This window comes from Chelonoidis abingdonii, chromosome 4, assembly GCF_003597395.2.
Source record: "Chelonoidis abingdonii isolate Lonesome George chromosome 4, CheloAbing_2.0, whole genome shotgun sequence".
In the NCBI taxonomy this organism is placed as follows: Eukaryota; Metazoa; Chordata; order Testudines; family Testudinidae; genus Chelonoidis; species Chelonoidis abingdonii.
Window position 1 is genome coordinate 45678134 of NC_133772.1, and position 11524 is coordinate 45689657.

The 11524-nt window shown below is 47.6% G+C and overlaps 2 protein-coding genes across 5 annotated transcripts in view; both read left to right on the top strand.

The window, feature by feature from the left end:
• The window catches only part of LOC116838377 (serum amyloid A protein), a 131187-nt gene extending 129065 nt beyond the window's left edge, over nt 1–2122 (top strand). Inside the window, exons 5-6 of the mRNA XM_075065118.1 lie at nt 692–830; nt 1956–2122. Of these exons, the coding sequence (XP_074921219.1) occupies nt 692–830; nt 1956–2097 (281 nt within the window). The 3' untranslated portion in view covers nt 2098–2122. The remainder of the gene's footprint in view (nt 1–691; nt 831–1955) is intronic.
• Nucleotides 1–11524, top strand: part of SAAL1 (serum amyloid A like 1) — a 68275-nt gene that overhangs the window by 28535 nt on the left and 28216 nt on the right. Inside the window, exons 1-3 of one of the 4 annotated variants that reach the window (XM_075065114.1) lie at nt 4282–4356; nt 7011–7189; nt 8752–8865. In XM_075065114.1, coding sequence (XP_074921215.1) covers nt 7049–7189; nt 8752–8865 — 255 coding nt within the window. In that variant the 5' untranslated portion in view covers nt 4282–4356; nt 7011–7048. Of the gene's footprint in view, nt 1–4281; nt 4357–5630; nt 6098–7010; nt 7240–8751; nt 8866–11524 lie in introns of those variants that run through there. The other 3 variants (XM_075065115.1, XM_075065116.1, XM_075065117.1) reach the window with 3 other exon arrangements.

The window sequence follows — 11524 nt, forward strand, 5'->3', positions numbered from 1 at the left end:
TCTCAGTGGGTCTAGTAAAATCTGGAGGCATAAAAATGCACTGATAAGTAATGGTTACCTTTTATTTGTTAGTTCTTGGTTTTGTGAGAGGTGTATGCCATTCCCAGTAAAGGAAATACAGCATACTGTAAATTGTTTGTTTGTTTGAATAATTTCAGAAGCTTTCCTTCCCCCTTCTGGAAATGTTTCTGGGGTCAGATAATTGGGTCCTGATTCAGCACTACAGGAATGAGCATCTTCTGCAAGGTGCTGAACTTCCCTAATTTCCAGTCTGGTGAGTTGAGGGCATTCAACACCTTGCAGAACTGCATCCTTAGGTCTTGACTGAGGAAAAACACTTAAGCACATGCTTAAATCCATCCTTATTTAAGAAATCTTAAGCATGTGCTTAAGTACCCTTCCTGAAGAGAGAGGTACCATGGAAAGTTGGGCAATTTTTTTTTGTGCAAGTACTAAATGCACCAGAAATGAATTTCAGGGGGCATTGCAACTTTTTGCAAACTTGGGTCAAATCTGGCAAATAGTTATGGCTGAAAAAAACCCTTCAAGACTAATAATTTTCACAGTGAACTATTCTGGTGGAGAAGTGATTAGAATGGTGCTTGACTACTTCAGAAAAATGTGGGTGGAATAACCTCAAATTTTTGTTTTAAATTTGCAGTTTCTCTATAATCCTTTCTCTCCTCTCCAGGTGCTGGGGATATGTTGCGTGCATACAGCGACATGCGGGAGGCGAATTATAAAAATGCAGATAAATATTTCCATGCTCGTGGGAATTATGATGCTGCTCAAAGAGGACCTGGTGGTAAATGGGCAGCAAAAGTTATTAGGTAATGGATTCTACTTGGATTATGAGTTAAAGGTTGGTAAAGAGCTATGCAATCAAATTACTATGAAGTACATCGTAATTCATAACTAGTTATTTTCCTGTGTGAAGCAAGGACATTTTTATTTGACCTCTGAACTGGCTAAGTGTGAAGACCATGCCCATTTTTGAGTTGTAAAGGAGGTTTCTGAGCTGACCTATTTAGATATATTCTCAGATCAGATCCCATTACTATGTACAGGGAGGCCGATATTTTCATGCCAAGGCTTTTAAAATTTAAATAATTGCAGAACCTCACTTTAATTTAGAACCAGTTCATATTGCCCTTGGTATTTCATCCAAAGAAACTATGATCATAGGTTCACTTGCAGTCTTCTAATGAGGATTGTTTTAAAATGTTGATGTTGCACATGATGGCTATGGTACAGAGGAGCTTATGAGGAGTCAGTATATCTTAGTGGAGGCAAATAATGGGAAAGCGTTTCAATTCGCAACTACTGCAGTGATACACTTCTGGGATGACTCCTCGTATTCAGAAAAAGGCTAAGATTTGTGTCTGTGTTTGTGTGTGACAAGGTAGCTGAGCTAATATCTTTCATTGGAACAACTTGTGTTGGTGAGTGTTTGTGCATGTCCTCAATTTTTGGAAAATTAGTGATTAAAGTGTAGGGCAAAAGCGAAAAGTAAATAATTTAGTTATTGAGATTTAATTATAAGCTGTCTAAAATAACCTTTGTTTCCTCATTCCAGTAATGCCAGGGAAAATTATTTTAAAATATTGCTGTTGAACGTGATGACTATGATACAAAGGAGCTTATGAGGAGTAGATAGAACTTAGTGGAGGCAAGTAATGGGAAAGCTTTTTAATTCACAACTACTGCACTGATGCACTTCTGGGATGACTTCTGCTATTCACAGACAGGTTAGATTTGTGTCTGTGTTTGTGTGTGACAAGGTAGCTGAGCTAATATCTTTTATTGGAACAACTTGTGTTGGTGAGGTATTTGTGCAGGTCCTCAATTTTATGGAAAAGTAGAGATTAAGCTGTGGGGGATAAGTGAAAAGTAAATGATTGTTATTGAGATTTGATAATAAACTGTCTAAGATAATCTTTGTTTCCTCTTTCCAGTGATGCTAGGGAAGGTTGGCAGGGTGGCATTAGTGGCAGAGGAGCAGAAGACACACGTCAAGACCAGGAGGCAAATGCATGGGGCCGAAGTGGAGGAGACCCAAACCGCTACAGACCAGAGGGCCTTCCCTCGAAATACTAATGCAGTCTGTAATACTTTACAATGGTTCAATTTTTCTACTAGCTGTGCAAAACACAATGAATAAAATCTTAGCATTTGAAGTCTCATGAATGAACAAACACCCTCAGCCACGAAACACCCAAGCAACGTTAGAAATAATAAAAAAACAATATCGGATGACAAATCTTATGATTTAGGACAAAGTAACACTGTCACTGCCCCCAGGTTTGGAAAAACTTCCAGATTAATTTAATTGATGTCCTTTACTCCAATTTCTTGCATAATTCGTAGTTGAGCAGTGGACACTGGCACTCTCAAGAATGCTATTGTATATTGGATATTATGTAATTTCTTCTTTTATTTTATCATCCATTGTTACAGTCAGATCCAAGGCACAGAAGATGTTAACTGACTTTCTTAACGTCACAGGGGAGTCTACCAGCAGAGTAGAATGGAGTCTAGTCCTCTAAGTAAAGCCCACCTCCTGGCTAATTAGTTTGGGAGTAAAACCACCATACAAAGTTTAGGTACATGGCAACCCAGACATTTTGGGGCAGGTTCAGGACAATTAACATTTGAACTTAAGGATGAAAACACGTTTCCATGGTGCTGGAGTCTAGTCCACTTATACGCAGTAATGGTGCTTATGTTTTTAAAAATATATGTTTATGTTGTCAGGTGGGTAGACCTCTGTCCGTCTGAAGTCAGGCTAAAGGCTGGATCGAGTCATCACTGGATGAATTCGCATTCTTGCGAAGAGCAGGAGTGAGTGACAGAACCAGACAGGGGTGGCAACTAAGTTCAGGACTAGTAAATGTACATGATAGAAAACTTGGAAACACTGTAGGTTTAAAAGGCTCAATGCTCAAACTTGAAGTTCAAAAAGAAGTAAGGAAAAGGAGAAGCACAAAACCAAATCAAAATGAAACCAGCTGTTTCTGATTGTATGCATCCCAGTCTTGGATAGTACCAAAGCAGTGACACAGCCTCATTAGTTTCTGGTTAGTGCATTTTACCCTAGCACTTCACTTTGAACAAAGGAATCTTAAAAATGTCAAAATCATGTCGGGCCTAACAAGTCCTGGAAGAGTTCTGTGCCAATGAAGCTTGTGTCTTTCTCCAACAACATTTGTCCATAATAGACATTACCTCACCCCTTGTTTCTCTAATAGCCAGGGAGCCTAAGTGCACAACAACACTGTAATTAGCCTCGTCCCACTCTTGAAACCAAAGTTCAAACAAATTTGCTGCATGCAGTGGGGGGGTGCTTCGCATGACTCTGTTCAAATAATTTTTAAGGCCTTTCTAAATTTTTAGGTAAAGTGCACAGTCAAGTCTGAATCTTAGACAATTTGTTGGAGGTTAGGGGGCGCTGTGGTAGTGAGGTGGCTGTCTGTGGGGGCAGGGCATGCAGGGCGCTATGGGGTGTCTGAAGTGCTGTCTGTGGAGTGGCGGGCTGAGGGGTACTGTGGGGGTAGGCCTGTCTGTGAGGCAGGGCCTGCAGGGGCATGGGGCAGTCAGGGCTGCTGTGGGAGCAGGGCTGCAGGGCCGTCTGGGCAACTGAGGCGCTTCGGAGGGGGCAGGCTGCACGGGAGGGCTGGGCGTGAGGCTCTGTTGTGGGGGCAGGGCTAGGCCTGGGCGGCTGAGGGCTGTCTGAGGGGGCATGGCTGCAGGGGCGCTGTGGGGCGGCTGAGCGCGGTCTGTGGGGAGCAGGGCTGCAGGGGTGCTGTGGGGCGGCTGAGGCCATGTCTGGGAGGCAGGTGCAGGGATGGCGCTGTGGGCGGCTGAGGCGCTCTCTGTGGGGAGCATGGCTGCAGGGCGCTTGGGGCAGCTGCAGGCGCTGTCTGGGGGAGGGCTGCGAGGCGCTGTGGGCGGCTAAGCGCTGTCTCTGTGGGCAGGCTGCAGGATGCTGTGGGGCGCTGGAGCGCTGTGTGGGAGGCAGGGCTGCAGGGTGCTTGGGGTGGCTGTGGCGCTGTTTGGGAAGCAGGGCTGCAGGCGCTGGTGGGGGTTGTGGGCGCTGTTGTGGGAGCAGGGCTGCAGGGGGCGCTGTGCGCGGCTGAGACGCTGTCCGTCCTCTTCTGTTGGCTGGCTGCGGGCCGCCCCCCCCCCCCCCCCCCCCCCCCCCCCCCCCCCCCCCCCCCCCCCCCCCCCCCCCCCCCCCCGTTGTGGTGCCGCCCCAGGAGCCGTGGCGAGATCTGTGAGCCCCGCTGCAGGTGAGCTCGTGCGGCGGGAGCCCCTCGCGGAGCCGATGCCAGAAGCGGCTTCCGTCCCCGCAGCCGCGTGAGGGCTGAAGCCCCCGGGAGTGGGGGAGGGAAGCAGCCTGGAACTCCTCCGGGAACCCCCCCCCCGCCGTTCCACTTCCTCGCCGGGCGAGGCGGATCCCTCTGTCCGGCTCGCAAGTGGCGGGCGGAGCCGGTGCCCCCGCGCGGAGTGGCGCTGTGCGGTCTGGGTGCAGGGGACGGGGCAAAGGGATTCTTGGCGTCCAACGGGGTGTTGGGGTGGCGGGCCGGTGCCCGTGAGAGGGGGTCCCGGCGGGTAGGGACCTGGTGTCAGGGAGAAGGGGGCGGAAGGAGAATCATGCTTGATGGCGCGAGGAGTTTCATGCCCTGGTGGGAAGGACACAGGTTGTGGTTGCGGGAGCCACAAGACCGGATAATCTTTTTGCGGCTGCCGCCAGCATATTGGGGGCCCCCATGGGGCAAAGTGCAGGGGGCAGTGTGGTCAGTGTGGAGAGTGAAGGGGGAGCTGGGGGCAATGAGGCACAGCGTGAGGAGCAGCCCAGCAGGAGGGCTCTGGTTACACACCTGCAGCTGCCAGGCGCACACCAGCCTGCCCAGCCCTGTGCTGCCAGTCTGCCCCTTCCCCTTGAGGGCGGGTCCGCACCACACTGCCCCCCCCCGCCCAGTGCCCCAACCTGATGCCCCCCGCCCATAGACCTCCCCACTGCCCACCAGCTTCCTCACAGTCCCGCCATCACAGATGCACAGCACCCCATACTCCTGAGGGCATTTTGCACCAAAAAATTAAAAATTCTGCACACGTTTTAAAGTTCTGCATATTTTATTTGTTAATAAATAAATGTAGGGGCTCCAACATGGTAATGGGGAGCACAAACACTGGTTGCATAGAGGTGGGAGAATACCCTGCAGCCTCCCCACTCCACTGAGACAGGGACTTGGCAGTGAGGCTGCACCCAGCCTTGACACAGTGCAAGGGCCAGGGTTGCCCCAGAAACTCTCTGGGGCCTTGCCCCCCTGTGCCATGTGCACCAGGCATGGGTAAGCAGGATCCAAGTGCAGAGGGACTTAGTGTGGGGGTAAGAGAGTTCTCTGTGGGGCAGTCTAGGTGCAGGCCGCTCAGTGGGAGAGCTGGATGTGCAGAAGCTCATATGGGGGTTTGCAGGGGCAATGGGACTCTGCAGGGATCCAGGTGAGGGTGTTTGGGGCTCAAGAGGGGGGGATGGGTCTAGGTCCAGGGGAGATGGGGTTCATCTGAGTGAGGGTCAGATGATTCGGGCTCAGTGGGGAGGATGGGGGGAGGGGGCTCATCAGATGGTGCAGAGGCAGGGGAGGTCGGGCTTGTCAGGGTGAGGTTTTGATGCGGCTGTTTAACAGGGGAGCCCCAGTTTCTGCCAAGGGGATGCTGCATGCTGGGCTCCAGCTTCCCCCGTCCCCTTCTTTTCCCCATCCCATACCCCTTTCCCTACTGCCCCATCTGCTCCCCACCCCACCCCCTATGTCCTCACTGCCTCTTTCCCCTAGCTCCTGCTTCCCCTGCCCCTTCCTCACTGCTCCATCTCGTCCCCATCCCACCCCCTTCCTTCCCCACTGCTGCTTTCCCCCTAGCCAGCCCTGCCCTTCCCTACCATAGGCACTCAGTGTTGTACAGAAAACAGGAGAGCTCCCAGCACACAAAAGAGGAGCTCAACCAGCACTAGGACCCAGAAAGTGGCATCTTCTGAGCAGCACCCTCTTTTTTCAGCTGAGCAGCTCTGTGCTTGCAGAAAGTGGGGGAGGCAGTGGTATGTGACTCCGTGAGCCCCCACACCTCGCCTCTGTTTGGGGGTACTGCCCCCCAAACTAAGCCCATTCTCAGCAGCCATCCCCATCCCTTTGCTTCTCGGTCACTTTTGAAAGGTAAGCAAAGAAATCTCCAGAGGATCCGTTTTCATTCCCCCAGAACTACCCCACACAGAATCCCCATTGCCCTGTCCCTCCCCGCCCCCAACAGACCCTCCAGAGACCCACTCCCCCATGCCCTTCCTGCCCCCCAGCCACACTCACCGGCCTGCTGACAGTGACTATGTCCATGCATGGGCTGAGCCTGCAGCAGTGCTGGGGCCGGTCAGGGATCCCTCTGGCCCCTCGGAAGCAGCACAACCGGCCAGGATAGAGCATGAGTCCGGCCTTCCCTGGCCAGGCTCCCTCAGGACCCACATGCCTGGAAGGGCTCAGTAGGGCCGTCCCTAGACATCCCTAGGCCTCGACAGGGGGAAGCTGCACCAAAGTCTGTGGGGGGCAGGAGCAGGCTTGGGGAGCAGGAAGGAAACTGCCCCTAGCACGAGCTGGCAGAGCAGGCTGTGGCCAGGTCACTCCATTTCCTGCTGCCCTGTGAGTGCAGGGCGCACCTGACCCCTGCTGCAGCCCCTCGGGGAAGGGGTGGAGTGGGAACAGGACTGGGGCGGAGCAGGTATAGGTAGAGGCAGGGTGGGGGCAGCTTTTATGGCCGGCTCAGCTGTCCAGGGGATCAGGTTGGCCGCTAGAGGCTGGAGCAGCAATTCCGGACACTGGGACCCCTTCTGAATGTGGGCCCAGGCGCCGTGGAGCCACTGCTGCCATGGTAAACCCAGTACTGGGACCTCTCCATGGTTTGATGGGGACAGGCGTGCTGCCAGCTCTTGCCTGGAGTCACTCCCCACTCATGTTTGTTTATAGAGAAGCAGGATTGCTGGAAAGCTTCTAGTCCGGAGATCATGCTGGATTTCTGGAAAATGGACCGGAATTCTTCACCCCCTTCTAGTGATACTGAGGACGAGCAGGCTGCAGGGGATTCCATTGGGAACACAGTCTACAGCAAGCATTGGCTGTTCAGTATCCTTACAAAACTGATTGAGGTGCGTGATAAGTACCATTCATCAGTCTCAGAAGACTGGGGGACACTTAGGTACTGAGCTCTTTCTGTGTTAACAGTTGGCCTGCAGGTTAAATAATGCGTGTTGTAACACGGAGAGAAAGTGACCTCAGTGAATAACCAGGAATAAGATTGCTCACTATCATAAGGAAGGGCGAAGAGCTATTTAATCTAAAGGACAACTTTGGTGCAAGAATAAACGGATGTAAACTGCTCAGGAACAAATTCAGGTGGGAAATTAGAAAAATGTTTCTAGTCATTAGAGGAGTGGAAACAGCATCCCAATAGGAGTTGTGGGGCAACCAACTCACTTAGTTTTATAAGAGCACTGGAGAAATTTATGAGTGTAATTTATGAGTACGTATGACAAGGTTGATTGTGATGTAGGGGGTCAAGGCTTAAGAGCTCTGGGGTTCACTTCTGGTTTATGTCTCATGTTCCTAAAAGCTCATGTGTCATGGTTTTAGTCAGCCACTGGTGGGGGTTAGGAAGGTATTTCCTGGCCCCCAATGTATTCTGTGTGTGTGTGTTCTTTTTTTTTTATTTCCTTCCTTTAAAGCATCAGGGATGGCCAGGGCTGGAGATAGGACATTGGATGGGGAGGGCCAGTACTCTAAGTTGGCACTAAACGTTCTTTCTATCAGGTGCGTGGCTGGTTGGTTCCTGCTCACGTGCTCAAGCTCTAATCAATTGCTATATGTGGGGTGAGAAAGGAATTTTCCCCCAGTTTAGCTTGGCAGTGGCCTTGGGGGATTTTTCCTTCCTCAGCAGCATGTGGATACGGGTTTATCTAGGTATAATCTCACTTAATCAATTATTTCCCTGCCGTTGCGGGAGCCTAGGGCACTGGTGCACCTCAGTTTGTGGCACATAATAGTCTAGTCTGCTGTGGGCTGTAAAATTTTTGTCTAATTTTGATGCTTCGATTTAGTGTCGAGATGCTGGGTGGTGATGGTGGCCTATGATATATAGGAGGTCAGACTGGATGATCTGGCTGTCCCTTCTGGCTTAAACTGTGTGACTGTGACTTGTTTTCACTACAGCTTTAGTTATTTAAAGTTCACTAGACATCTCTGATATCATTGTATGATTTGATAACTTTAATGTAGCTAGCCCAGAGCACACAATTAATTTGTTATGAGAAATATATCTTACTCACCTGTGTGTGATATCTCTGCAAAGGAAGTAATACTTGAACATTTCAAGAGAGGACGTCCCACTCTCTAACAAATGTTGGTTAAACTTCCCAGCAGTCTGTCAGATAGGTAAGTATTGTTGTCCCTGCTTTTTTAGATGGGTACATTGAGACAAGGTGAGGTGAAAGGCCTGCATATTGTTAAAGGAAAATATTTCCTGCCTAAAAAGATTCATTTAGAAAATGCTTAAAAATGAGCAGTACAGTTTTGGAAGGTCTGAAAAGAGTAGATTGTTAGTGACGTCTGTCTTTGGACAACTATAGCAGTAGATTATCTTGAACAATTCATTGTAGTTCTTCACTGTCACACCCTTACTATTGCTCCATTTTCTTTTTACTTCACTTGATAGGTCATTAGCTCTGAAAAGAGTGATTCCAACTCGAACCATGAGGAAGTACAGACAGAGCTAGATGAAGAAATGGAGAATGACATTTGTAAAATGTGGGACATGTCAATGGACGAGGTATGTTGGTGAGCAGTCTGTAATGAAGTATTGAATACAATTCTAAAGCTGAGAAATTTCTCTGCAGTAGTTCAACCTTTCACTGAATATCCTCAGTTGAAATGCTCCTCCGAGAAGAGGATTGATAGCTCTAGTTAGTGCAAGACCTAGAAACAAGCACTCTTTGCCAGCTTCCCAACTTGAATGGTGTTGCTCCTTCTCTATTCTAGCTGACGCTATCTGCTGAGGGTCCCCTAAGCAGAGTATGAAAGATGCCTATCCCTGTTATGAAGCTTGTTCAAGTACGAGGCTGAGAATAGCAAGCATTTTTTATGCACTCTAAAGCAAACACTAGCTCAGGGGTTGGCAACCTTTCAGAGATGGTGTGCCAAGTCTTCATTTATTCACTCTGATTTAAGGCTTCGCATGCCGGTAATACGTTTTAATGTTTTTAGAAGGTCTCTTTCTTTAAGTCTGTAATATGTAACTAAACTATTGTTGTATGTAAAGTAAATAAGGTTTTTAAAATGTTTAAGAAGCTTCATTTAAAATTAAATTAAAAGGCAGATCTCCCTGGACTGGTGGCCAGGACCTGTGCAGTGTGAGTGCCACTGAAAATCAGCTTGCGTGCCATCTTTGGCACACATGCCATAGGTTGCCTACCCCTGCACTAGCTCATGAAGAAAGACCTTCAATTAGACACAGGCAGTTGGGTCCTGGGAACAGAAAGGGAAGACACCAGGATGGAGTCACATTGGTGCTAAAGTCCAATATCTTTTCATATGTTGAGGACAAGATTTAGAATAAAATGTGTTGCTGTCACAATAGTACAACCAGGGCTTTGGAGCGGAGTTTGGAGCTGTAGCGCGAAGTATCTCCGGAGCAGTGGAGCTGCAGGTTTTTGCCTGGAGCTGGAGCAGAGCTAGAACACAGCTCCAAAGCCCTGAGTGCTAGTATATGCACTGACTGTATCACCACGCAAGAAAGAAACCAATGAATTTTGTAATGATCTACAGAAAACAATACAAGAAGTTTGAAGACAAGGTATATTATAGTGTTGGGAAACTTTCATGTGAAAGTAGGATTGGACTGGATTTCTGGGATGGAGCAAAAGGGCAGATTGAAGCTCAGTGAAGAAAGCAAAACAGGAGAGAAGCTACTAAATTTCTGCCTATGTAACAACCCAGTGATAATGAACACACTGTTCCAACAAAGAAAGCCGATGAGGGAGTGGAATTGGCTATCACTTGATGGGCTAAGTAAGATTACAATAGACATTGTACTTGTGAATTGCAGATGGAAATCAAATGTGTTGTCATGCAGATGATTTGTGACAGATACTGGATCAATTCATAAGTTAATGTCGGCATTGATGGGGTTGAACCCTGGAGCAGCTGAAACCGTGCCAAGAGCTAAAATCTATGACCAGTTGATCAGGAAATGTCAGGAAAGAATACAAAGAAGCTGTGCAGAAAAACATCATATTTCTGGTGAAAGAAGAAATGAACACTGAAAAAACATAGAACAATGTTGTTGTTTTTTAAAAAAGAGGAATACACAAAAAGAAGTGGAGGAGGGGTACCTGTGGCACCTTAGAGACTAACAAATTTATTTGAGCATAAGCTTTCGTGGGCTACAGTCCACTTCATCAGATGCATAGAATGGAACATATAGTAAAAAGATTTATATACATACAGAGAACATGAAAAAGTGGAAGTAGCCATTCCAACTATAAGAGGCTAATTAATTAGCCTCTTACAGTTGGTATGACTACTTCCACTTTTTCATGTTCTCTGTATGTATATATATCTTTTTACTATATGTTCCATTCTATGCTTCTGATGAAGTGGGCTGTAACCCACGAAAGCTTATGCTCAAATAAATTTGTTAGTCTCTAAGGTGCCACAAGTACTCCTGTTCAATTTGCAGATACGACTAACACAGCCGCTACTCTGAAACCAACCAAAAGAAATGTGACACAAGTTGTATTGAAAGATAAGAAAACTGAATGGGACATATAAGTTGAAGCTGTCAACAGTGAAAGACAAGTGGGGGCAAATAGTTGAGGATGAAGAAGCAAAGGAGGGAAAGAATATTTTGAAGAGTTATACAGAATCCAGAACACAGTAGATGAATGGTCCCTGAAAAGTTTTCCTGTACTAATGAGAGAGAAGAGAAGCTGGAGTTCTTAGAAGTAAAGATTTCACTAGAAAGTCTGAAAAAGGAAAAAGAGCTGGGAATTAACAACATACCCCCAGAGCAGTTAGGTGCAGGTGAGGAACACACATTAAAGGCAATGCACAATCTATTTAACAAGATTTAGAAGTAAGAGCAAGTGCAGAGCGAATGGGGGAAAGCAATAAAAGTACTGATCTATAAAACAGGAGATAAGAATGAGTATAAGAACTATGAAGAAATTAGCTTACTGAGTATGCGGGGAAAAGCACACATCAGAGCCTTGCAGAGGGAGAATGAAGAGGTACCCATAAAGCAGTGCTTGCAGAGGGACAGACCAGATTTAGACCAAGATGGAGTTTAAAAAGTCAGCTCTTTGTTTTGAGACAGATATCAGAGAAACAGATAGAACACAACCAAATTTGTTATAACAACTTTAGAGATTTTAAACCTTTTGATAGCGTTTGGCAGAAAAGATTATGACAAGTCTTGAACATATGGCATC